The sequence below is a fragment of the Prionailurus bengalensis genome, chromosome A3, assembly GCF_016509475.1.
Source record: "Prionailurus bengalensis isolate Pbe53 chromosome A3, Fcat_Pben_1.1_paternal_pri, whole genome shotgun sequence".
In the NCBI taxonomy this organism is placed as follows: Eukaryota; Metazoa; Chordata; class Mammalia; order Carnivora; family Felidae; genus Prionailurus; species Prionailurus bengalensis.
Window position 1 is genome coordinate 88426785 of NC_057354.1, and position 27216 is coordinate 88454000.

Consider the following 27216-nt stretch of genomic DNA (forward strand, 5'->3'; position numbering starts at 1 on the left):
TCCTTCTTCCCACCCTGCAAGCAGGTGTAAAGCCCTAAGTGTCCCCAAAGTGGATTCTGGGCCATCCCCTTGGTAAATTACAGAGCACTGGCACTTTCACATCTCTTGCTTCCGGTTGTCCTGGTAGAAGCTTCAGTTTTAACTTTCTGTTCCAATTCATTGGTTCATTTTGTGGTTTATCAGGCAGGTATATACCATGTGCTCAGCCCAGATGATTTGGGAGCATCTGATACATGTGTGCATGTGCATACACTCTCTCTTTCTCTCTCTTTCTCTCTCTCTCTCTCTCCCTGAAAAGCCCAGCATCAGTAGAGCATTGGGGGTAATAATTTAAGATATATAGGAGACCCAGGAGGGTAGACCCCAGGACCACTCTTGGGAGGGGAGGAAGGGGCCAAGGAAGGCTTTCAAGCCCCTGCTTTTGTCCTGCTCTCCCTCCCTTGAGTACCCGCTGTGTCCAACAATATCAGGGAGCCTACAGCATTCTGACATCTGTCCTGGGCTCCCTGCAGGATGTTCGAGCTGACCTGCACTCTGCCTCTGGAGAAGGACCTGAAGATCACTCTCTATGACTATGACCTCCTCTCCAAAGATGAAAAGATTGGGGAGACAGTCATCGACCTGGAGAATAGGCTGCTGTCCAAGTTTGGAGCTCGCTGTGGACTCCCACAGACCTACTGTGTGTAGGTGTATGGGGGCTGGTTGCTTCTCTGCCAACAGTCCTGCCCCCCCAAATGTGGAGCACTTACTGTGTGCCAGCCCTGTGCTTAGCACTTTATAGGTGTTCTCTTGCTCAATCCAATTAGGGTCTTATCTCTATTGTACAGATAAGGAAACTGAGGCCCAGAAATATTATGACTTGCAAATGGTGGGGTTAGGATTTGAACCTGTTTGTCTGACTCTAAGAACCTGGCTCTTCATCATATTGTTGTAATCCACTTCTCCTTAAGACATTATCGAGCCTTGTAGAGGGAAGAATCAAGAAGAGAAAGGCAGGGGCACATGGGTGGCTTAGTCGGTTAAACGTCTGGTTTTGGCTCAGGTTGTGATCTCACAGTTCATGGGTTCAAGCCCTGCATCAGGCTGTGTGCTGAAAGCTCAGAGCCTGGAGCCTGCTTTGAATTCTGTTTCTCCCTCTCTCTCTCTCTGCCCCCCTCTCCCCCACTCATGTTGTGTCTCTCTCAAAAATAAATAAACATGAAAAAAACTAAAAAAAAAAGAAGAAGAAGAGAAAGGTGAAGGGAGACAGACAGTGGGACGCATGGGTGCCAGTTGAGCCTGAGGGGGTTAATGTCAGGTGAACTCATGTATGGACAGCCCCTGTCCACTTCTTGCCAATTTGGGTCTCGTTGGGGTCTGATTCTCTAAATCTGGAAATGAGAAACACTTAGATTCCAACTCAGTATTTATTTTTTAAAGTTTAATTATTTTGAGAGAGAGAGAGAAGGGGAAGGGCAGAGAGAGAGAGAGAGAGAGAGAGAGAGAATCCCAAGCAGGCTCTGTGCTGTCAGTGTGGAGCCTGACATGGGGCTCAAACCCCAAAACCGTGAAATCATGCCTTGAGCTGAAACCAAGAGTTGGATGCTTACCCGACTGAGCCACCCACGCGCCACCCCCCGCCCCCAACTCAGTAAGTATTTAAGCAAGTCCCGTCGTCTCTGGACCTCAGTTTCTCTGTGTGTAAAGTGGGCGCCCCAGACACAGTGAGTGAGGGCGTCCATGTCAAAGTGAAGGGTGGGTGATGCTGTGCGTGTGGTACGCAGGGCAGTGCACATCACTCTGCCCTCGGCGGTGCCCTGGAGGGTCTCTTCTTGCCTTGTGTTTGGGCCTCAGCTCTGGACCCAACCAGTGGAGGGACCAGCTCCGCCCCTCCCAGCTCCTCCACCTCTTCTGCCAGCAGCGCAGAGTCAAGGCTCCTGTGTACCACACAGACCGCGTGGTGTTTGAGGATAAAGAATACGCCATTGAGGAAATAGGTGAGCTGCCACGTGACCCCAGAACCACGGTGGGCTCTTCCTCTACGTCAGGGATCAGGGCGGGGCCAGGGGCCAGGTCGTGGTTAGGATTCGTTTGCTTCTGGCTTTGGCTGCTCAGACTGTAATTGGAGTTTGGGGTGCAGACTACTTCTGCCAAACGGTTTTCTACGTGAATTCCACTAGGTTGCCAGCTTGGCCTTCGTGGTATCTTCCGAGCCCCGCCCCACCCATCCCTCCTTCCATCCCCAACACTCATAGCAGGCAAAAGGCGGCCAGAGAGCCTGAAGCCTCCACCCTCGCCCCTGGATCTGCCCGGTGCTCACACCTGAGAACTCCACCACATGCTCCCTGTGTGTCTGGGATGTCCACAGGCCTACGCTGCCCACCAGGAGCAGCTCAGACTCCCCGGAGGTGTTTACAGGCCCAGGGGGCCCCTCACTTCCTGCTGGTTTCAGGGACATTTGATGTCAGAGCTGGTGCTGAGGTTATAAAAGGGGAAAGGCGGCTTTGATTCCTTCATCCCCAACCCCCTCCTCCTTCTCGTTCTGTTTTTCTGACTCTTTTAGGTCGTGGCTGAGCCAGCTCCTCTCCATTAGCCCTTAACCCACCCCCCATTCTCCTTTCCCATAGAATGTGCATCTGTTTTCGGGGTGGTCTCATTTCCTTCTGCTAGTCTGTGAGCAGCTTTAGCACAGGGACCAGGGCTCATGGTCATAAATTCATAAGAAAGGAAAGCCAGAAAGCTCTTGATGGTGTGGTCGGACATCTGCCTATTTTTGCAGATGAGGCCACTGAGCCCAAGAATGGCTAACGACCTGCCCAAAGTCACCCAGACGGTTAGGGGCAGAACCGGATTCCTGGCCCAGTGTTCCTTCTGCAGTGCTGTGCCGCTTCCTTTGTGGCATCTATTGAAGTGGGCAGAGCAGGCTTGATAGGTGTGTGTGTGTGTGTGTGTGTGTGTGTGTGTGTGTGTTTGGTGTGTGCATGAGAATCTGTGCTGGTGAACATGGGCACACCATGGTGCACACACCTGTGTGTGTACATGTGTGTTTGGACAAATGTGGATCCACCTACCTCCAATCAAAACTTCTGTCGTGGGGGCTCCAAGTTCATGTTGCTGGCTGGTTGGCCAGGCTTGTCTGGGTCAGAACCACCCCTGTGTCCTCATCTCATCCACAGCACCAGCACTCAACCCACTCCCTGGCAGGGAGGAGCTGTACCTGGGAAGCATGAGGGGATAGGAAAGGGTGTTCACATCCAGTCATGCACCTTCCTAAATGAGGGTGTCATCTCAGCTGTCCTGCTGACCAGCTGTGTAACTGCTCTGTGTTTCATTTCTGTCATCTGTAAAATGGGCCTAATAGCATTTACCTTATAGGGTTATTGTAAGGATAGAACTTAATATCTATGAAGAACAGTGCCTGATTCCTGTTCCAGTTCACTATTACTGCAATTATTTTAGCTACTGCTGGTAATAGAACAGATTGTGTGAACTAGAGAATGGTAGTACTAAAAGCACTTAGATGCCCAATCTGGGAGTACAGGTTGCTGAGGCTCAGAATTTCGAGCAGTCGGGGACGGCGCCCTGGAAGGGGTGAGCTTTGGTGTGCAGGGAGGGTTTGTATTGGTGGAAAAGAGGAAGAGCTTTACAAAAGAAGCTTGGTAGAAATGATGGCAATGAGGAATTTTAAGCCTGGATTTTAAGCCTGGAGCCAGTGGACCTCAAGGCTTCCCTTACAGAGAGTGAGACCTGTGGATCAGAAGTATGTCTTGGCTGGAGGGGAGGGGGAGGGGGATGGTCAGGGGCTTCCCGAGGCCTCCAGGCAGCCCCACCATCCCTTGCTCACTCAGCTCCGGCAACTTTTTTGTCTTCTCTCTGGAGCAGAGGCTGGCAAGGTCCCGAACCCACACCTGGGCCCAGTGGAAGAGCGTCTGGCCTTGTATGTCCTCCAGCAGCAGGGCCTCGTCCCTGAGCATGTGGAGTCCCGGCCCCTCTACAGCCCCCTGCAGCCAGACATTGAGCAGGTAGGACAGTGAACCTTAGGCCCCTGAGCCCTGCCCCCCCCCCCCCCCCCCGCCAGCCCTGCCCCAAGGACAGCATGGATATGCCAGAGGCACCAGCGGGGAGATCAAGATTTGGCCAGTTCCTCCTTGACATGTTTTTCCACAGTCTGGGTGGTGACTGCTGTTAGCCCATGAGGGGAGCTCTTAGACCTGCCCCCACCTGCCCCCAGATATCTACAGCCCTCAGGACCTGGGGAAGAACCCGAGTCACCTCCTCTATCCCCATGGATAGACCTCTGACTTCCCATGGGGCATTCAGAAGCCTCACTGTTTCAGCCTGGCCCCAGGATGCGTTCCCCTACCATTGGTCAGTGACATCCAGGTGGCTGGCCTTGGGTTGGGCTGCAGTGGGGAATTCAGACAGGGATACTGGCACCCTATGACAGAATGGCAGAGCTGTCACTGAGAGCAGTCACCAGGAGGGCCAAGGGCATCCTCCGTGCAGAGGGAGGGTGAGCAGAGGGGCAGCAGGCCCAGGGCTGAGACTGGGAGGCTTCCTGGAGGAAGTGAAGTCGGGGCTAGGTTTTGGAGGAGGAGGAGGAGAGAAAAGATTATGGGCAGAGACAAGCCAAGGTAGCAATGAAGGTGCCTTCGTAGACATCAGGGGACATCATCTCTGCTGTTTGGAACTGAGCTCTCTTCCTTGGTATGGGGCTGCCGACACCCCAGAATGGCACAGCAGGTGTTGAAATGTGAGCTTTCATTCTCTAGCTATGTACCCTGGAGAAGTTACTTCAATCCTTCTCTTTCTCTATGAGATGGGGACAGAAGTAATACCCAGCTTGCAGAGAGGAAAGGAGCCGAGGGGTGGCAGGTAGCGTGGTTTCCTGTAGCGGAAATCCTCTGGACCCCCTCTGACTAAACTGTGATCTCTGACCCTCCATGACTTTGTGTGTGTCATTCTCTCAGCTGGAAATGCCCCTCACCCCTTTTCCATCTGGCATGCTGAGACTCAACTCAAACATCATCGTCTCTGAGAAGCCTGCCCTGACCCCCGATCCCCAAGGCACAGGTCCACGACATCAGCCTGTGCGGCAGGGGGCTCACTGCTGCAGTCGGCCTTGTAGTCCCATGTAGGGCACCTCCTCTTCGGGGTGCTGGTGAGCCTCTCCGTGGCAGGGCCTGGATGTTCTCTGTTCTGTGCCCCGCCTATCTGGCACAGAGCGGGTGGTTGGTAGGTTTGGTGGAGTGAAAAAGGTGGGGAGAGAACAGAGTTATGTCTCCGTAGGGGAAGCTGCAGATGTGGATCGACCTATTTCCAAAGGCCCTGGGGAGGCCTGGACCTCCCTTCAACATCACCCCACGGAGAGCCAGAAGGTGACTTACCCCAGCCATCGGCTTGGAGCTGAGCAGAGTGGCAGAATGGTTGCAGCCAGCTGTGGGTGGGACCTGGAGGTCACTCTTAGGCCGGGTGGGGGGCCACTTGGGCCACGGGGTACCGCTCTTGTGTGTGTTTGGCCAAGTGCCCAGGTGGAGGCAAGCATCGGGGTCTTGCTGGGTGAGCTGGCTTCTTGGCTTCTCAGTCAAGGACTGCACACCCTTTGGTGGGAACCCCGTGTGGACTTGAGCCATTCTTCTCCACAGGTTTTTCCTGCGCTGTATTATCTGGAACACAAAGGACGTGATCCTGGACGACCTCAGCATCACGGGGGAGAAGATGAGCGATATTTACGTGAAAGGGTGGGGAGTCATGCCCCTTCCTGCCTGTCCCTGGCCCCATGGTGCTGCCCTGCTCCCTCTGGGGTGGTGGAAAGAGGGTGGTCTCTGCCCTTGCAGAGTTGTTTTCCTACCATATTTCTTCTTTTGCAAAAATCTCTGTGTTGAACGTATAAAGTTTGAGGATGTCCCTCAAGAGAGAAGTTGGAAGGCTTTAAAATTTATGGCACATTTGGTACTTCATGGAGATTTCTTGGGAATTATTTTTGCTTTATCCTTTACCAAGTTCATTTACCTTCTTAACTGCCTAAGTTGAGGATGCAGAGTGTGGTGGAAGGCTTAATTAGAAATGTTCTCTAAAACATTGTCTAGTTGGATGGTTGGCTTTGAAGAACACAAGCAAAAGACAGATGTGCATTATCGCTCCCTGGGAGGTGAAGGCAACTTTAACTGGAGGTTCATTTTCCCCTTTGACTACCTGCCAGCTGAGCAAGTCTGCACTGTCTCTAAGAAGGTGAGCATCGTTCCCATCCGCCGTGGTGCTAGTCCAGGGCTTTGCCTATGGATTGGGTTCTCCATAGGACTGGGGATTGCTTACGTAAGTCCCTCCTGCTGCCTTGTCCCCCACCTTTCTGTGTCTGGTGCTTGTGATCACTGTCCAAGCTGGAAAGTTACTGGGAGCAGCTGTGGTCTTCTAGGCCGGAAGCCGTTGCCCTCCTCCCTGACCTCACTGCAGGCTGAAGGCACCTGGCGGACCTGGTGCATCAGCCAGAGGGCAGAGGTGGGTTCTGGGACCTCAAGTTCTGTGTCTCAGCACCTCTCCATTTAGGTCTTATCTGGGCAACAAATTCATTTTTCCTAAAGTAGGCAGATCCCGAGGCACACAGCCTCTTTTCTGGTGGCACTGCACTTGCCCTTGGGGAGCGTCCACAGAGCACGGGCTGAGTGGAGGCAGGGGGCACCCCTGTTGGGGCTTCTGATCACCTGCATCCCACCTAGAACCAATCCATCTTGAGGTGTTCTCTATTCAACTAAATGAATGCCGCTCTGGTGTTGAGGTTCCACTGGTCCGATTACCTTCCTGAGGTGGCTTAAGGCTTCAAGCCACAAAGCTTCTGTGATGCCAATTTCTTTCCTGAATGCTTGAGTGACTTAAAGGAGGGAAATACAGAATGTACTTCTTACGTGCTGCTTAGGTCTTTTTAGCTCTGTTCACTTCATCCTTTCCGCATGACCCCTTCCCAGCCTGACACACGGGATCATCTGCATTTTAGAGAAACCAAAACGGTCCACGGAACATTCTGAAACCATCGCAGAAAAGCAAAGGGGGTTAAACAAGGTTAAATGAATGCTTTCACCCAGGGATTGCTGCATAGTGCCTGCCAGCAGGCAGAATTTAGCAACAGCCTTGGGTTCTGTGCCGTCAAGGAAAGCCTAGCCTGTTTGTAGGTTTAATCTCCTTTGCCTTTGCTCAGTGTGTTTGTCTAGCACAAGTTGTTTCCATAACAAAGCAAATGCTGCATTTGTTGGGGAAGAGCTCCAAATCAAACACACGCTGCCTCTCTTTGCTGTGGGCAGAGGGAGAGTGGGGGCCAGGAAAGGGGAAGGGAGGGCTCAGGCATCCTGCATGCCATCTCCAGTGCTCAGCATGGCATACAAAGGGCCAGGTGTGGATGGGAAACTGAGGCTGAGAGATGCAGAGTGGCCTGTTTAAATGGGAGGTGGGACCACCCCCTTCATTGTGACAGGTGGAGATATGGGCAACGAGTCACAGGAAGCAGAGGTTCTATTTTTGCTACAAAGTAGGAGGAGAGAGAATCTCCTGGCACTGAGGCAGGTGACTTGAGACAGGTGAAAAAGGCTTGAAGTAGCCATTGTGCTGAGAGAGGGAGGGAGCAGAGAGAGAGAGAGGGAGAGAGGGAGAGACAGGGAGAGGGAGATGGAGAGAGAGCTCATTGTGATGCTGAGATAGTAACCTGGAAGTTCTGAGGGCCCAGCTGGAGTTGCTGGTTACGAACCTGAGGTGGCTCCATTCTGGCAATGATGGAGTTTCATCTCGGTATTACAGGCACTGGCGAGGAAGAAGGAGAGAATTGGGCTGACCCACCATGGCACAACCCATAGGCTTGGGCTAGCCCTGGAAGAACGAGAGGGCCACCAGGGATGCTGGGGTAGAGAGAAAGAAGAGGGGTCAGGGAGTCCAGGAGAGGCCCCCAGGGTGGCAAGAGGAATGGAATTCTGGGGGGTACCATACTCCAAGAGAGGGTAGCTGGAGGTAGGGGTGGAGGAGGTCAGAAGAGGAGGTTGAGAAACAGACTCCAGGGGGCTCTGAAGTCAACCAGGAGAGTGAGGGAGGAACTGGCTTGACCCAGGAAGAGCTAGCTGGTCCCTTTGTGGGGGAAGGGGCCCAGGAGGCAGGTGGAGCTGTGCCCATATCAAGGCACCAATGAGCTGGCCTGGGCCAAAGGACTGAGTCTGGGGGTGGGACGGTGTGGAGGTACCGCACAGCCTCTGGGCTCCCCAGTTCTGCTGCAGAGCCAGCCCTCTGCCGAGGGGTTCGGGGCCTCTGGCAGGCAGGCCCTCCGGGGACCCCATTAACCAGACGAGACTGTCGTAAAGCACAAGGTCTCCTTTCATCCGGCTGCTTTGAACCACCGCTGGTTGCCCCGGCCTGGCTCCCCACCTGGAGCCCAGCACACCCACTGGGGCCTGCCTGCGCGTCAGGCACCCACCCTGCAAATAAACAGCTAGTAAAAGGGCCCAGACCGGGAGCGTAATGAGCGCCTGGGACCTGGGGGGCCATTCCCCAGGCTGGAGCCCCAGCCCAGCTGCTCCCACCAGGGGCCGTTTGAACCTCTGGCTCATTACTGAGCCCATAAACCAGGCCGGCCGGAGGAATGGAGGATGCTGGCGGCCTGTGCAGGCGGGCCTGCGGAGCTGGCCATAAAAGCCCCGCCAGAGAAGGGAGGCACCTGCAGGAGGGCTGGGGCCCGGAAGAGGGGAGGCACCAGACAGGGGCCAGCTGGGGGCCTGAGCCCCTTGCCAAATCAGGCAGCAGTCCAAGCTGCAGTCGTGTGCTTTGCAAGGTGACCATTCCTCACAGGGCATGGATTTTGGTTCAGGATCCCCATGGGTCTACGTGACCTGGGGTGGCCACACAGCAGGCAGAGCCCTGGCTGGTGCAAGCCTGTGTGTACAGGGCGCCCGGGGGCAGGCAAAGCCTCTGTATCAGTAAGTGCTCCCCGACTCCCCATAGTCTGTCCCCCGGGACTCTGTCCAGGCCCCTACTGTGACCCGGCACTCAGGATGTCTGAAGATCCTATGTCCATTGCCTGTAGGATCGTCACAATGTTTCCTGTCCTTGCCACTCACTCAGCAGAAGCTCCAGCAAGAGGACAGAGGACAAGCGGGAGCAGGAAAGCCCCAGTGACAGTCCTTTGGGTTAAGCGTGGCTGGATTCAGGGGTGAACTCAGGCCTCAGCATGCCCGTCTTTACCCCTCAGCTGCTCTGCAAGGCCTCTGTGGGACGAAACCCAGGATAACACTGGTCCAGGCTGAGTGGTCTGAGGGAGGTGGAGTGGGAAGAGCAGGAAGGTGGTGAACTTGCCAGCACCTGGGGCTTTTGATTTGCTCCAGGGCAAGCTCTTGGAGGTAAAGATGGGGTGGGTGGCCATGCTGAGGGAGGAGCTGGGGTTACCGTCCCCTGGTGTCAGCTCCTTCCACCAGTGTGTCAGGGGGATCCTTCTGGTGACAGCAAGGGTTGGGGGGGGGGCCCAGGTTCCCAGCCAGCCAACCCTGTCCCTAAGAGCGCATGGGCAAAGCAGGATTTAGAGGCGAGAGCAGCACTGGAACCTGACTGCCTGGGTTTGAATCCCGGCTCAATGCTTAGCGGTGTGACTCAGGCAAGCTACTTGCTCTGGTTTTGACAGCTGTAAGGCCAGCAGCATGTCCCATATAGCTCGTTGGAAGGATAAATGAGCTCATAGTGGTAAAAGGCTGGCACATAGGAAGTGCAGATTAATATTATTATTATTAGCTGTCAGACCTTGGGCAAATTCTTAACTTCTCCAAGTCTGCACTTCATCATCTGTAAAATGGGAGCAAAGCCTCTGCCCGTGGACTTGGGAGACTTAAAGGAGCCACCTCATGTGAAGTCAGCCTGTATGGGTCCTTCCTGGGTCCTTGAATACTGTCGGCTGGGATCTTAGCAATCTTCCCACCAAGATCTGGTTCTGGCAAATCCCTAAGAGATGTCCCATTCACTGCCTCCTCTAGGAAGCCTTCCAGGCTGGAAGGGACCACTGTTTCTCTCTAATCTTGCTTCCCTGCTTCCTCCTCGGGGCCAGGATGCTTTTTGGAGGCTGGACAAGACTGAGAGCAAAATCCCAGCACGAGTCGTATTTCAGATCTGGGACAATGACAAGTTCTCCTTTGACGACTTTCTAGGTGAGCACCATCTCTGGTCAGCACCATCCTGCACATTGGGAGTTGACCCAGAACCCCCGTTGTGTGTGTGTGTGTGTGTGTGTGTGTGTGCTTGCCACTCTTGGGAGGCTGGCAGGAGGAGTGGTCCTACTTTCTGTCCTCAGGTTGCTCAGGGTCACTGCTCCCTGGTGCTGAGTAAAGTCTGTGACACAGAGCAGTGCCTGAGTGGTCAGAGCTGCCTGTCCGCAGAGGTGGCCTTGAACGCTGGGCTACGTTGGATGGTATGAGTCAGGTAGGTAAGGAAGAGAGGAAAAGCACAGGTTTGAAGGCAGCGCAAGCATGAGCTGGCTGTCGCCGGCTGTCTGGCCTCACACTTGACAGGATGCCCCCACCTCAACCCCTGTCTAGACTGGGCAGACTGGGCCCAAGTAGTGGGGGGCTCAAGTCAGTCTTCACCCTTGTGCCTGAGTGATGAGTGAATGAGCCACCGCGGCTCCATCCTCCAAGACCCCAGGCAGGATTCCGGTGGGGGAGAAGAGTGCAGAAACCTGAGCTGGGCTGAAGGATGTGGTAAAGACAGGGTGAGATGTGGGGCGAGGAGGATGGCTGTACCGGGCCAGCAGGTGGGACTGTGAGTAACAGCCCTGTCACAACCGTAAGAGTTACCCGGAAAGTGTGGTCTGGCCATACAATTGGATATTATTCAGCCATAGAAAGAAATGAAATACGGATCTATGCTATAACACGGATGAACCCTGAAAACATGCTAAGCAAAGGAAGCCAGTCACAAAAGGACTAATATTGTATGATTGCATTTATATGAATCGTCTGCAGTAGGCGAATCCAGAGACAGCAAGTAGCCTCGTGCTTGCCAGGGATTGGGAGGAGGGGATTGAGGGTGACTGCCGATGGGGATGGGGTTTCTTTTGGGAGTGATGACAATGTTCTGGACTTAGATAGTGCTGGTGGCGGTACAACTCTGAATATCCTAAAGCCACCGAGTTTTACACATAAAAATGGTTAAAATGGCACATTTGATGTTATGTGAGTTTTAACTCAATTAAAAAAAAGAAGTGAGGGGCGCCTGGGTGGCTCAGTTGGTTAAGCGGCTGACTTCGGCTCAGGTCATGATCTCGTGGTCCGTCAGTTCAAGCCCCGTGTCGGGCTCTGTGCTGACAGCTCAGAACCTGGAGCCTGTTTCGGATTCTGTGTCTCCCCCTCTCTCTGACCCTCCCCCGTTCATGCTCTGTCTCTCTCTGTCTCAAAAATAAATAAACGTTAAAAAAAAAAAAAGAAGTGAGCCTTGTGAGAAAGGCAGTCCTGGCTTCCTGTTCCACTCTGCCACTTGGGAACAGGGCAGCTTTGGATGGATCACTGGAGCCCTTCTTGGGTGGCCCTTGATTGCAGGAAGGTGAGTTGGTCTTTGCTGAACCCTTGGGCCCCTGCAGGGACGTTCTGAGGAGCAGCCCCAGCAGGGGTGAGGAGGAGGGCTGCTTTCTCCACTCCCACCCCCCCCAACCCCAGTCACTCCCGGCCTGGTCACCTGCCCTCAGAGGATGGGGGTACTTTTGCAAAACTTCACTCTGAAAGAGTCAGCCTGTTAAAATCAGGGCATCGATGGGACTTCCGTTATTTTATTGATTCTCCTGCCATACATAATTCCTGTAGAAAAAACAGAAAATGTAGATCAACAATGTCTCCCTTTACTTATGTATTAAAATTTCTCTACCCAGAGATAACCTCCACTAATATTTTGGCATATATTATTTCATATATAAGCAAACACATATATGTATATGTGTATTTATATATACATATGTGTAATCATACATGGCATATAGAGAGAGAAAAATGAGTTTTTATCACACATATGCTTTATATCCTGGTCTTTGGGGGAAAACTTAATATTTCAAGAACATCCTTTCTGTTGGCAGTTTTCTGCCTACATTTATATCTGCATCATCTTGCTTAATTCCTGCCTGTTGGTGGACCCTCTTCTGCCTATTTTCTCTTGGTGGGTACTCAGCTCATCTTTAGATCTAATAGTGTGAGTGACACCCTCCGGCACACATCTCTGAAGGCTTTGTACATATTTTTCCCGAACTGTAAGAAGTAGATTGTTAGGGTCTTTATACATTTTCGTGATTTTTGAAATACTTTGTTCAAATGCTCTCTAGAATATTTTTACATTTTTATGTTTACATTTTACTCCCACCTGTGCCCTTTTTGGATAAGGTTGCCATTTTCTCCAAACTTTTGCTACCAAAAAAAAATTTTTTTTAATTGCCAATCTAACACCTTGTTTTAATTTTTTACTTGCATTTCTTCATTACTTGTAAGGTAGAACTTTAAAATGTATTTATTATCCATATTACTGGTGGGATTTTATTTTTCATGGTATTGTTCAACTTGTTAATCTTTCATTTTTGATTTTCAGAGCTTTTTATATAGTAAGGACACATTCCAAATAATTTCTCCTAGTTTTTCAGCTGCTTTTTAATTTTTTTATGGAGTCTTTTTTGCTTACAGACTTAAAAATTCTTTTGGCATCATTCTATCAATCTTTCCTTTATGAGATGAGGCTTTAGAGAATTAATTTTAAAAAGAAAAACAAAGAAAGCTGCATTTTTACTGAATGAGAAAATGGTGTTCAAATAAAACTAAATGGGCTCATCTTTTGTTTTTAAAAATAAAAATAAAACTATTAAAACTAGCACTTTTTTCTCCTTTATAATGTGTTTCTAGTTACATATTTTGCTTTTTAAAAATACTACTTTGAAAAAAAAGTAATAACTAAGATCTATAATCTAGCCATCCAGAGATAATACTGTGATTCCTTAGAGTCTCATATGTGGATCATGCTGGGATAATTTCGTGTATGCATACATACACACACACACGTATGGTTTAATATCCTGATTTTTCTTAATATTATATTAGGACCATATTTAAAATGGGAAATAAACATTCATCTACGCTTGAAAGATGGAGAGACATGTGGGTGGGTTGATAGGTATATGAACGCTGATACAGAATTGAACAAATGAATGGATAGAATAATAGCCTGATTAATGGGTAGATGTAATGCTCAACAAATGGTAACTACAGAGGGATGGAGATAGATCAAAGCAGATGGGTGGGTGGAGGGATAAATGGATGAGTGGAAAGAAAGAAAACTAGAACAATAGATCCAATCAGTGGATACTTACAATAACCGAACATTCCACACTGAAAAGTCCTAATCTGTTTTGCATGGTATTCAAGAATTTCTTTAATTTGGCCTCAGAAAACATTTTTTAGATTTGTCTCTCAATCGCTTCAGCAATTTATGCTCCAATCCCACTGACTTCATCCGTGTTGTTGTGATTGGATTAGGTGAAACCACATGAAATTGCTGCTTTTATAGGTCAAAGATGGCTGAATACCATTTTCATATGATGTAACCAAACAGATGGAGCTATACGGGGAGCTGATGGATTAAAATAATAGATAAACAGTATAGGAAGATGGATAAAGAAGCTTGGATAAATCAGTTGGCAGGTGAAAAAACTGATGGATGAACCGCACTGAGATACCACTTCACATCTACCAGGACGGCTATAAAAAAACACAAACGAAAAGTGGAAAACAACAAGTGTTGGAGAGGATGTGGAGAAATTGGAAAGGCTCAGACATGCTGGTGTGAATGTACAATGGTGCAGCTGCTGTGGAAAACAGTTTGACAGGTCCTCAAAAAACCAAACACAGAGATTACCATATGACCTAGCAATTCTATTCCTAGTTATATACCCCCCCAAAATTGAAAACCCAGACTGAGGCACTTGTATGCCAAAGTTCAAGCAGCTCTATTCACAACAGCCAAAGGTGGAAACAACCCAAGGGTCCCACTGACAGATGAATGGATAAACTGAGTGTGGTCCATCCACACCATGGAACACTGTTCAGCTATAAAAAGGAATGAAGTACTAGAACATACTTCGACATGGATGAACCTGGAAAGCCTGCTATGTGAAATAGGCCAGACACAAAAGGACCAATATTTTATGATCCGACTTACATGAAGTATCTAGAATAGGCAAATTCATAGAGACAAAAAGGAGATTAGAGAATATCAGGGGCCGAGAGGAGGGGAGTATGGGGAGATATTGCTTAATGGGTACGGAGTTTCTGTTTGGGAGAACGAAAAAGTTTTAGAAATAAGTAGTGGTGATTGGTTGCACGATGTTGTGAATGTGATTAACACCATTCCGTTATACATTGAAAAATGGCTAAAGTGACAAACTTTATATATATTTTACCACAATAAAAGCAATTTAAAAGATGGATGGATGGATGGGTAGAGACAATGGGTGAATGAATGGATCTGTACAACGTAAGCTGAAATGGAGCATGTGGGAAGCCCCGTAAAGGGTGAACCAGTAAGGGTGGATTAATGAGCATATGGGTATGTGAGTAGTTGAATGGGAAGCTGTGTATATGGAATGAGAGGCAATGGGTGGGGAAATGGAGAGTTTGTGGGATGCGACCCGTGGCTAAGCCCATGGATCAAAATGAAGGAGGTGGCAGTTTTTCTTGAAACTGCCCAGCCCCAGGGGAGCCCTGGGCTGGCAGTGATTGAGAAACCGTTGGCCAAAGAACCTCTCTCTGCTTCAGGCTCCTTGCAGCTGGACCTCAACCACATGCCCAAACCTGCCAAGACAGCTGAGAAATGCTCCTTGGACCAGCTGGATGGCACCTTCCACCCAGAGTGGTTCGTGTCCCTTTTTGAACAGAAAACTGTGAAGGGCTGGTGGCCCTGTGTGGCAGAAGAGGGCGAGAAGAAGATCCTGGCGGTAAGTCGGCTCCCTCCGGCTTAGGGCAGGTGCCCAAGTAGCTTCCTCTGTAGATATCACTGGGCACATACGTGTTGCTCTGCCTCTCTCTGTCTTTCGAGGCACTGTCCCTCTTCTCTTCCAGTTCCCAGCCTTCCTCTCCTTGAGGCTTGCATCCCAGGAAGCCTATTTAAATGGAAAGATACCCTTACCTCCTGCAGCTCCTGTTTAATTTATACTCTGCTCTTTGGTGTCTGGGGATCTGTGGCCTGGGTTCCCCTGTGGCCTGGGCATCCTGTGGAGAACCGAGGGAGTGCCTCTCCCATTTGAGCAGGATTCTACCAGGGACCATCCTTGTATTACTCTCCTGGCCCAGAGGTCTGCTCAGGTATGCTGTGACACCCTGGAGAACAGTCCTTCCTCTGGAGAGGAAGTGAATCCCTGACAGCTTACTGAGAAACCACAGGCAGCCAGCCAACCTCTAAAGTGGACCTTGAAATAAAATACTCTTGTTGAAGAAGGAATTGGAACACTTATTAAGAAATATTAGCACCTCAAAAGAAAAATGAGCAAAGGGCATGCATACGTAGATAGTACACAAAAGAAATATAAATGGCCATTAAACATTAAAAAAAAGGTTCATTTCCCCCTAGTAGTTAAAGGAATAATTTTAAATGTGAAAACATTTTTTTGTCTATTAAATTAGACATTTAAAAAATCTAAATGCTCATTGCTAGTGAAGACGCAGAGACAGACCCCTCATTTACTTCTGCTGGGAGGGCTAATGGTTTTACCATTTAGGGAAGCAATTTGGTAATATATAGCCAGGGATTTAACAATATTTATGCCCTTGGACTCTGTCATCCCACTTTTAAAAATCTCTCCTAAAGAAATAAACAGACACAATTAAAAATGTAGGCTCTGGGGTGTTTTCTTGCAGCATTATTTATAACATCAAAGAGTTGGAAACAACCTAAATGAACCAAAATAAGTGGTTTACTAAATAAATTGTGGTCAACCATCCCATAGAATGTTTTTATAGCCATTAAAAAGCAAACTTTAAAGAATATATAATTATATAGTGAAACATAATATATTTCTAAGTGAAAGAAGCAAGCTCTAGAACTCTATATACACAGTGAGGTATTTCATATACTTGCAGAGGAAAATAGTTGTGATGCATAAAAATATGAACGGTGCTCATCTCCACATAGTGGAAGTATGGGTGATGTTCTCCTTTATACATTTCTGTAGTTTCTAAATGTTCTGCAAGGAGCAGTAGCGCTTTTGTGATCAGATCAACCCTATATCATTTTTCTTCCTTCCTTTCTTTCTTTCTTTCTTTCTTTCTTTCTTTCTTTCTTTCTTTCTTTCTTTCTTTCTTTCTTTCTTTCTTTCTTTCTTTCTTTTTAAAAATAATACAGTGGCTCTTATGTCTGTTCTGGCCAGGTTCCTCTCCAAGCCATGGGGCAGAGCCTTTGTGCCTCTGACCAGGTCCCTTCTGTCTCCTCAGGGCAAACTGGAAATGACCTTGGAGATCGTAGCAGAGAGTGAGCATGAGGAGCGGCCTGCTGGCCAGGGCCGGGATGAACCCAACATGAACCCTAAGCTTGAGGACCCAAGGTTAGTGCCCACTCCTTACCCCTGATGGCCAGGGGGCTGGGAGGTGTGGTCCAGGGAGACAACCACTGCATAGCCATGCAGAGGTCACAAGGCCCACATGGCTCAGAGCGGGGCGTGACTTGTCTCAAGCCACACGGTAAGTTAGGGGCAGATGACAGGCATCATTCAAGGGCACACCAGGCTCCTCAGCTCTTTCAGGAAGCAGAGACTGTTGGGTAGCTGTTGGTTGTGTGCCGAGCATGCGGTCACATGGTATGTATATGGCATAGAATGGAACCTTCCCTGCTGGGTTGTTACTATTCCCATCTTATAGATGAGGAAATCATGTTGACAAAGTTAAATAGCGGTCATTACACTAGGAAAGTGGTGAAGCTAAAATTCTCACACCTGTTCTGATTGGCTCTGGAGCCCAATCAAGGTTTTTACCTTGACCAAGCTGCCTTCTGTGGCTCACCTGTGATGTCAATGTGGCTTTCAAATGGCCTTTCAGTCTTAATTTTCTCATCTGTGAGTCCCTGCCTTCCCTACTTCATAGGCCCCTAAGGATGTAGACCAACCCAGTGGATGTGGAAGGCTTGAAAGCGGTTATTAGGGGCAGGAGGACGGCTGTGGGGGCAGTGGAGACAGCTGCATTTGCTGGGTCCCTCCCCACAGCCCAGCTCAGGTCAGACTAGGCACAGATGGACCACTTGATTTCGGTGCTATCCCTAGTCCATGGGGGCGGCAGAGCTGTGGGAGGTGTCCCTGCCCTAGGATGTTGGGATCTGGGTGGAAAGCGAGAGAGACCTGGTATACCCTGCGGTGTGCACTGTGATGTTAAAACAGCCAGTATTGAGACACAGCATCTTGCATGCTCTTTAAGTTGGACGATGACCTAGGGGAAGGTGTTGAGGTTCTTGGCTGTGAGTGAGAGAAAATCAGCTTTCTGGGTTCATGTCCCACCATCCTTCCCTGACCATGGACCAGCCATGTGCATCTAGGCAGGTAGTTTGGCTTAGCTGGGGCTCACTGGGCTATAGCTCACCTAATGCGGCAGCCCTTTGAGGCTCTGCCCGGCTCCCAAATCTCTAGTCTGTGATTAAGTTCCGGGTCAGGAAGGGGAGCTGGTGGCTGAGAACTGGGTCTCTGAGGGTGCATAGGGCTTGGCGGCACCAAGAAGAGGAGGGGAGCATGGGGAGGCTCATGCTGTGACAAAGGCTCAGAGGGCTAGGGGCCCTGAGGCTGGGTGGGTTCTGGGGACCAATGGTGGAGGGCCAGGGTGATCTGGGAGCAGGGTTTGGAGAAGGCAGCCTTGGTAGGGAGGTGCCCTGCTGACCTCTCGGGTCTTCCTTCCAGGCGCCCTGATACCTCCTTCCTCTGGTTCACCTCTCCGTACAAGACTATGAAGTTCATCCTATGGCGGCGCTTCCGGTGTGCCATTATTCTCTTCATCATTCTCTTCATCCTACTGCTGTTCCTGGGCATCTTCGTCTATGCCTTCCCGGTGAGTAGGCCTCAGGGGAGGGCCAGACACTGCCTTGGAGGAGCCCCTGGCCTGATAAGGGACACATAGCCCCTACTCTGGGGAGTCCTCAGTCTGGTAGAGACAAAGTCCTACCCTTGGGACAAAGTCCTTCTCTTAGTCCAGTGAGAGAAACTGAGTTTTTGCCCTCAATGGGGAGATACAGCTGTCCTAAGCAAGCCCGTAGAATCTGTAGTCAATGTTGGCAGAAGGTGAGGCACCTTGGGCAGGGGTGGGCAGGGGAACCTTGTTGAAGGAGTGTGTGTAAGTGGGTATGTGGATGGCAGGGCAAAGGTGAAGGCTGCTCTGTTTGTAAGAATGGCACCTGCTGAGGTCCAGAGGAAGGGGGGCCCTAGGGCTGGGAGAGGCTCTTAGTGTCCACCTGAGGACCTTGATAGAGTATGTCCTGCCTCCTGCCGGGAGCTGGGTTTGGGAGAAGGTGTGGGCTGGCAGGAGGCTGGCCCAGGAGCTTCTCACCAGGGCAACGTTGGTGGCACTGGTAAGAAGCCAGCTGATGCCTGGCAAAGAGCTGCAGGGGCCACTCTTGTGAGGCTGATGTACCCCCAGCTTCACTGGGCCCCTTCCAGAGAGGAGTATCAGGGGCTGTGTTCCCTGTCTGTGCTCCCCAACCTCACAGCTCATCAGGGGAGCCCCAAAGATGCTCCAGCCCCCCCATCCCACTGTGTCTCTGGAACGTCAGACCTTGAAGTGTTCTCAGGCTAATTCCTGATTTTTTTTAAATGTTTTTATTTATTTTTGAGAGAGAAAGAGACAGAGTACTAGTGAGGGATGGGCAGAGAGAGAGAGGGAGACACGGAACCCAAAGTAGGCTCCAGGCGCTGAGCTGCCAGCACAGAGCCCGAAGTGGGGCTCGAACTCGCAAACTGCAAGATCATGACCCGAGCCGAAGTAGGACACTAAACTGACTGAGCCAGCCAGGTGCCCCTAGCTAATTCCTGATTTTTAATGTTCTTTAAATTAAAAAAAAATTCTCATATGAAAATTTCAAACTGATATAAAAGTAGAGAGAATGGCATAATCAACCCCATGTCACCCTGATTCTAATGCAAAGAAACAGACAGCCAGTGAAGGGAAGGGACTGGTTCAGGTCTGCACAGCAATCTGTAGACAGCTCCGAGTCCACAGTGCCGGCCACCATGCACCTCAGTCCTGGTCAGCACCAAGCTGCCAGCCAAGGGCACTGTCCCCACAGTGGGCAGTCTGCTCTGGGAATTACTTGTCTGTGTGCTCTTTGCTTTGTGAATCCTCTAGGAGGAGAAGGAGAATGGAGAGCTCTCTCCCTCTGTGGTTGGCGAGGCCTTATATGAGCAGCACACACCTTCCTCCAAGAAGACAGTTAAAACCACAAAGCCATCTGCTTCAGTTCCTAATATCATGGACTGTGAGGAATAGCAGGGGTTTTGCCTGGTCTGGACGTCCAGGCTTCCTCTACTCTCTGGGCCATAAGTGACAAAGAAGGGTCTAGAGCCAGAATGGCTGATGTGTCGGGCTGCAGGCCAGGCCCTCTAAGCTGGCTGTGCTCACCTGGAGCACCAGGCTGAAACGTGTTCCAGGAAGAGTCATGGCCAATTGGCTAAATATGGCCGTGGTCTAGGGGAGGGTCCAGGCTGTAGGGCCCTGAAACATGTGCAGTTTTGGGGGCCCTTTTGAAGCAAAGGAAGACAAAATCACAAAATCACAGACCATGGAAGGGCACATGCGAATGTGGTGGCCTGGCATCAGGAGTCAGGCCCAGGACTCTGCCTCAGTGTTTTCCCCCTATTTGGGCAGGCCCAGGTTGCCAAGTCAGGGAGGCATGGTTCCTCTTGCCCACCTGTCCTCAGGCTCACTTCCTTTTGTTTTGGGTATATCCGGATGCCACCCAGTTCAGGTGAAGAGCTCACTAAGCACAGGGTGTGTGTCCAGGAGGTGAGGGAGTGTTGTGGGGATGAAGGAGAAGGCGATGAGCTCTGTGCTGCTGGGGAGCTCTATGGCTCTCCGGGAGACACAATGAAGCCCGTGAACGAGGGACAGGGTACTGTTCAGGTACCTCTATCCTGAGGCTCAGGCCAGGGGAGTTCAGGCAAAGGAGAGCTGGTGCAGACCCCTGCTCCTCAAGGAGGTGGTCTGAGGAGGAGCAACAGCTCCAGGGAGCTGGTTAGAAATGCAGAGGCCTGGACTGGCCCTGGGTCTGTGGAGGGGAATCTGCCCTGGACATACTGAGGTTTGTGACTCACTGCTGTGCAGGACAGAGCTCTGTGCCTAGAGTCAGATGTTGGCTAGATTTTGGCTCTGCCAGTGACTTCCTGTGTGACTTTGGCTTTGGCAAGTCTCTCTTCATGAGGAGGAGGCTGGGCTAGGACTGCTCTGTCCTGCTGTGACAGCACTGTGCTTAGGGGAGCTCTTTTGCCTTCTCTGAGGGTGCTGCACGTCAGTCCAGCAGGGGCGAGTCCAAAGTGTCACCACTGCCCATTGTGTGAATAGCACCAGCCCCTGGCCAGCTGGGCCCTGTCCTGCCAGGCACTTGGGTGGCACTTCAGGGGCCTGGGGAAAGAAGGCCTACTACCTGGCCAGGAGAGGGAGAGTGTCAGTGTCAGCCTGTGGTCCTTCCTCGTCTCTGGGGCAGCCTTAGCCCCAGGCCCTGTGGGCAGGAGGCAGAGGAGCACTTTGGCCAGTAGCCCTGGTCAGAGCCCCTCCCTGGTCTCGTCCCCCAGCTATGGCCTCACTCTCCTTGAGCCCTGCTGGAAATTGCCCTCTTTAAAATACCAACTCTGACCCTCTGTGAGGGTCAGATCCTAGGTGAGGGGTCTGGGCAGCCTAGGCCTGAGGCTGCACACTGTTTTTGTCTCTGGGTCTACCACCTGGGTAAATCCTGCTTTCCTCCAGCCAAGTCGCTCAATCAGCTGGTGGGTTCCAGACCCTCACCTGGCCTTTAGGCCTTGGGGGCAGAGGGCCTGGTAGAGAGGGGCCCAAAGCCACCGCTGCTCTCCTCCAATTGGCCTAACTTCCCACGCTCTTGGAAATTGCCCTGGGAGGGGGACATGGAGGGCAGCCTTTCTGATTCCTACCAGCTCCACCCCCCTCCCCCCTCCCCCCCCCCCCCCCCACCAGAGCCAGCCGGGAGCAGGGCCAGCGTAGGGAGGCAGGAGGCGATCTGGCGGGGAAGGAGCGGCGGCTTTGTTTCCAGAGTTGGCTTTCCCGGGCCGGCGCTGGGGAACATACTGTCCCAATTAGGAGTCTTGTGTTGTGTTGTATGTGTTTTCATGGTTTTTTGGGGGGAGGAGTGGGGAGGGGAGATTCCTGTCAGTCCTACATCAGGCAGGGCTTAATCAGGGGTGACCCATCTCTGGTGCTGACCTGCATGGTAGATTGTCCCCATACACCCCACCCCCAACCCTCTTTCTCTGTTTTCTGGACAGAAGTGTGGTGGCCAATAAGCCCGTGTGGGTTCCCATGTCGGGGGTGTATGGGAGGGGGATGGGGAGAATTATGGCCATGCCTTCAGGCCACCTGTCTGATGGAAGAGGCCAGGGCAGGCCTGCCCTGACCAGGCCCTGGATGATCAGAATCTTTTTGACAGGTGGTTAGAACCTGAGAGTGGGCCTTGGGTTGGTGGGGGAGAAGACAGCAATTTGGGTAGCTGTGGCTGCAGGTTGGAGGGTGCAAGCAGAATTTTGGAGGGGGATGGGCTTGTGTGATTGGCCAGAGGGCCAGGAGGTGGGGTGTTGAGCTGAGTGTGGCATGGGGGGTGGTGAGGGTAAGGTATAGGCAGGTGGTTGAGTAGGTGAGCCTCCTTTCCCAGCTCTGGCCCCTCTGGCAGCTGTTGTCACATGTCCCTGCTTCTTCCCTCCCTCCAGAACTATGCTGCCATGAAGCTGGTGAAGCCCTTCAGCTGAGGACTCTGGCCCAGGACTGGCTGCCTTATCCACCCAGCTTAGCTGAGCTCCTCCAGAACTCTAGGCCTGGCCGGCCTGCCAGGGGAGACAGACAGACAGACTGGCACATGCTGCAAGCGTTGGTGACATCGAGCCCTGGGATCACCACCCCCCACCCCACCTTCATCATTTCTTTTTTCCCCTCAACCCAGCCCTTTTTGGATCAGCCCATATGTATTTCAGTATAAAACAGTTTGAACCACAGGGCCATGTTGGCATGTGTGTCCCTATAGTCGCTGAATGAGGTGTGACCGTGTAGAGGATGTGTCTGGGTGGGTGGGGTGTGAGTGGGGTGTGGGCCATCTCTGGCTCTGCATTCTGAGTGGAGCTTTATCCTTTGACAAGACTGGTCGGAGGTGGGTGAGTTTTGAGACTTGCTGTTCTGGTTCTCCAGGACTTTCCCCTTACCCCCTGCCTGTCCTCACTGAGGCTTCTCCTCCTCCTTTCCCAGGTTGTGCTCTGCTTAGGTGGGCCGTTACCTGTACCTTCTAGTTTCTTTGACCACGCCCTGGAAGAGGATGCACTTTATACAAGTGGGTCACCATGGAAAGGGTTGGGTCAGAAACTCTCCAGGTAGGGAGGGCTCCTGGACCTTTAGCTGTGACCTTATCTTTTACACATTTGGGATTTCTTGTGACTCCGTCCCTCTGCTTCCTTACTCTGCTTAAGAGGTCGGGTCTGCACAAACACACCTTTTTCTTGTGGTCTGAAGCTGCGTGTGTGTCGTCTCCTGCAGGAATCAGGCTTAATCTATGGGGGCAGCAGAAACACACTTAGAGAAAAAGCAAAGCGCTTGAAAACATTGTGTTTCCAAAATAGAGGCCTCTGCCTCTCTCGCCTGAGGGGCTGGAACTCTGGAGCACAGCGGCTGGCCTGGCTGCCTCCCTTTCTGTTACCGAGGAGGGCTTCTCCTGTTTCCTGCTGTGAGCCTGCTCCCCTGGCCCGGGCGCTGAGGCCCCACAGTGATCCTTCCAGGGCACTTGGCTCTTCATTGCTCTTCACTCTGGGACCCAGACTGAGGCTCTGCCTTGTCCCACCTGATTGGCACAGGGCTGATGTCCTGGACCCTTCTGGGTGAACTATATGTCAAACACTGAGTGATTCTCTCTTCAGGAGAGGTTCAGGCTGGAAGTAGTCTTCAACATCCAGCTAGGGAGACTCTGAAAGTTCAGGCAGGAGTCAATCACTCATTAATTCATTCATGCCTTTCATTCATTCATTAAAGAAATGTGTGTGTGTGTGTGTGTGTGTGTGTGTGTGTGTGTGTATCTATGTGTGGCCATCTGTGCACCAGGCAAAGGGCTAGGCTCCAGAAATGCAACATTGATCAAGATAAACATTGGTTTATAAAGGTGGTTCCTGTCCTCCCACATCTCACCATTGAGTAGGAGAAGATAAATAGATTGGCAATTATAGTGCATTGATGGATGAGCAGGGGTTACAGGGTCAAGGGCAGAAAGTAGAAAAGACAATAGAGGGAACAGAGTGTGTGAAGACTAGCCATAGCCAGAAACTAGCTCAAAGATCTATACGAATTTCCATGTGGGCACAGAGCAGTGGTTCTCAGCTAGGGGCAGTCTTACCCCTCCAGGCATATTTGGCAGTGCCTGGAGATGTCTTTGATTGTCACGACTGGAGAGTGGGGTGGGGTGAGGGTGCTGCCGGCATCCAGTAGCTGCTAAACATCCTTCAACATTATAGAACAGCCCCCACCCCCTACCCCAAATCATTATCCAGTCCAAATCGGCCGTTTCTTTTGCTGTTGAGAAACGTTGGTGTAGAGATAGCGGATTCCAGAAATAACTGAAAATTAGACTTGATAGGCCCAGAGGATTGACTGGTTAGGACTGGGAGTGGGGTGAGGTATGATAGGAGATAAATTCCAAATGGGATAAATCTCAATTTTCTGGCTTTATGAGGGTTGGTACCATTCATGAAGTCAATTTTGGACAAGAAAGTTCAGACGTGTTTAGGACAGAGTCACGTGTCCCTGCAGTTATGGTATCTCCTCTCCCTTCACAAAGTTCTAGAAAGCATCCTCTGCATTTGTGTCTCCCTGTCCACACCTTGCACTCCACCCGCTGTGGCCTGACTTTATGCCTGTGGCACACTCCTGTCTTTTCCTCCTTGTTGAAAGAATCCTCATACTGTTCAGCTTTCTCCACGGCCAAGTGCTGAGAAAGGAGCCCCGCCCTAGCCCTAGCCGGAAGGGTCTTATTAACTCAAACCATCACACTGATGCTATTCCCCTAGCCAGTGATTGGCTTAGGAGGAGGCATGTGACTCATTTATGACCAGTGAGACTTGTAGGGAAGTGGTGGTGGTGGTTATGGGGGATGGGAAGCAGCTGGGAAAGTTTCTAGGAAAGTTTTATCCCCAATAACGAAGGACACACAAGGAGATACATCTTCATCTTCTGCCTTCTCATCTTGTCATGACCGGAGCTATGGCAGGCACCTCGTGATCATGAAGAGACCAGCCTGAGGAAGAAAGCCAGCACACACAGGATGGCAAGGACCTGGTTCTCCATGAAGCCGTTGAGAAAGAACCGATTCTGAAACTGCCCTAACTTCTAGTCGTCTTGTTACATGGGGTCATAAATTCCTTATTGTTTAAGCCATCTTTGACGATGTAGCGTGCTACCCACAGCTCACAGCAATCTCCCTGGCAAATATCGTGCTTTCCTGAACACCGTTTTTACTGCATCGCCAATAACTAGGGCTACCCTGCACAGGCACCACATCTGAGACATCATACATTTATTATTTATTATAACAATTTTCCTACAGATGGCAGTAAAGTGTTTTGTTCTAATAAAATCAGTGTGTTACAGTAGTTTGCCGATAGAAGTAAAGTACCTTGAGGAAGGGGCACCTTTTTCTAATTCACACTGGGGCCCCATCTAGCCCTGGCTGTTCAGTCTGTGGCCACTTACCCTTCCCGTGTCTGGGCAGCAGCCGGCAGCACCGAATATCGCTCTGCTTCGTGATACACTCTCAGTCTTTGGCTTCTGTGACATCACAGTTGTCCGATTTTTCTCCTCTCTTTCTAGGCATCCTTCTCTGTCGGTCTACAGTGTTCCCCAAGCTCTTGCTCTGGCCCCCTATTCTTTTTACACTGTACGTCTCCTCTGCAGCCTCATATGTTCCTATGGCTTCCACTGTGCTCCAGAGGCTACTGACCCTGGAATCCCTACCTCTACCTCCGCCCCCCCCCCTTCTGCTCTGTGCTGGAGCCATGTTATCCAGCGTCTTACCCAAGGGGCATCTCCCCAAGGGTCATTCACAGGCTCCACAAACTCGAGACCTCCCACCCAGCACTGCATTCTGCACCCCATGAGAACCATTGCTGCCCTGTTGTTCTCTCCAGATGCTTGGTCACTGGAGCTGGACGTGTGGGAGGCACCCTTGAGTCTTACTTCCTCCTAACCCCTTATCCAAGACATCACTGAATCCCAGATTCTGACTCTCAAGTCTCTCTGAATCAAGCTATTTCTCTTCCCATTGGCACCACCTCCACTTGCAATGAGGCCGCCACTGGGCCCACATCATGGAAGTCCGAGGATCATTTCTTCAGCCCACCTCCTCTCCACTGACCCACTGTCCACAAGCAGTGAAACTGAACCTGGCCTGGTTCTCTACTGTCCTCAGGAGGGAGGTCAATCACAATGGCGCAGGGCTCCTCCAGAGGCGACTCCTCACTTGCCTCTCTCATGTCATCTGTTGTTGCCTTTCCCTCTGCTCTGCTGAGCTGAGCCATTTTCAGACCTGGCCTTTGCCCATCCCTCAGGTCTCTGCTTGGCCCTTCCTCCGGGGTGTTTCCTCTGACCTGCAGCCACCGCTGCAAACATGATTCTCTCTGCCTCCTCCCACCCTCAGTCTGTGCCTCCAGGGCTGAAATCGCATCACAGACCTTAATGAGATGTCTGCTTCCTTCACTAAAGGGACTTGACTGTTTCACTGAAAGTTCTCTTTAAATAGCCAGGCTCTCAGAGCCATTTCAAAAGGGATCTTTATGTTCTAAATGAAATTCAGTTAGTTCTCAACATTTGAGACCCACTCTTGCTGCAAGGTGGAGAATAACTCTCATCTGTTAAAAAATGGTTCAGTAAAGGGGCATCTGGGTGGCTCAGTCAGTTAAGCTTCCAACTTCGGCTCAGGTCATGATCTCACGGTCTGTGAGTTCGAGCCCCACGTGGGGCTCTGTGTTGACAGCTCAGAGCCTGGAGCCTGCTTCGGATTCTATGCCTCCGTCTCTCTGTGCTCCTCCCCCGGTCTCTGTCTCTCTGTCTCTCTCTCAAAAATAAACATTACAAAAAATGGTTCAGTAGAACTTGATAAGCCCTTTGTATCCAGGATACTCGGTTCCCTGCCTTTACTTTGTCAGTGTTTTAGAGAGAGATGTTCTGTGTGCACACATGCACACATATGTGTGTGTGCTCACACACACCATTTTCTGCTCCCTTTCTAGGGCTATGTGGACAGCCCAGGAAGGGTGACAGGGAGGTTGGACAGACAGAAAGAGCTATAAGCACAGCCCTGGCCTGCCCCTGGGCCCACACACCCCTCCCCATTTGCCTCCACCTCCAGGGAACTCAAACTTGTCTCAATCCTCTCTCCACGTGTTTCATAAATGTAGGATTATGGGATTTCCAGAGGAGCCAGGTGGGCATCCCCTGACAGGGACACGGGGACAGCCCAGGAAATGTTTCCTGCTTGCTGAAGAGAACAGGGTAAGGGCCAGGGTTCAGCCTGATGTGCTTGTCCTTAAATGGCGGCTGAGATACTGACATGACAGGTGGGAACTTCTCCCTTCTTTCCCCATTTGCTGTTGTTCCTTCCTCCAGGACAACCAGCTGCAGCTCCTATTCCCTGTGGCTTGGCCCAATGTGGGTTTCATACCATTTCTCTGCCTTTGTTTTGGTCTCAGTTTTTCACGGTGTGTGTGTGTGTGTAAAAGAGAGACAACAGATGAGACAGATGTAGAGAGACACAGATTCATGGTGAGGGACAGAGACAGAGACAGACGACTGTGGCAGGCAACGGGGACAGGAAAGAGACCAGAACCTCACGCAACTGCTGGAGCATTTCCTCAGCTGGCTTGTCATTCCACCAGGGGCCAGAGCTGGCTCCCTTCTAACCACCCCTTCCCCCCCACCGGCACTGGCTCCCAGACTTATTCGATTAGAAACAGAATATGGGAGGAAGAGAGAGACAAGCCCCCTG

General features: G+C 51.0%; 1 protein-coding gene across 22 annotated transcripts in view; it reads left to right on the forward strand.

The window, feature by feature from the left end:
* DYSF (dysferlin) overlaps positions 1-22195 on the forward strand; it is a 225210-nt gene extending 203015 nt beyond the window's left edge. For 21 of the 22 annotated variants that reach the window (XM_043603645.1, XM_043603652.1, XM_043603654.1 and 18 more), the window contains 11 exons: positions 513-683; positions 1834-1976; positions 3862-4001; positions 5269-5357; positions 5625-5720; positions 6069-6210; positions 10043-10142; positions 14775-14953; positions 16446-16555; positions 17891-18038; positions 21914-22195. In XM_043603645.1, coding sequence (XP_043459580.1) covers positions 513-683; positions 1834-1976; positions 3862-4001; positions 5269-5357; positions 5625-5720; positions 6069-6210; positions 10043-10142; positions 14775-14953; positions 16446-16555; positions 17891-18038; positions 21914-21952 — 1357 coding nt within the window. In that variant the 3' untranslated portion in view covers positions 21953-22195. The other variant, XM_043603665.1, reaches the window with a different exon arrangement.
* The last annotated feature ends 5021 nt before the right edge of the window (positions 22196-27216 follow it).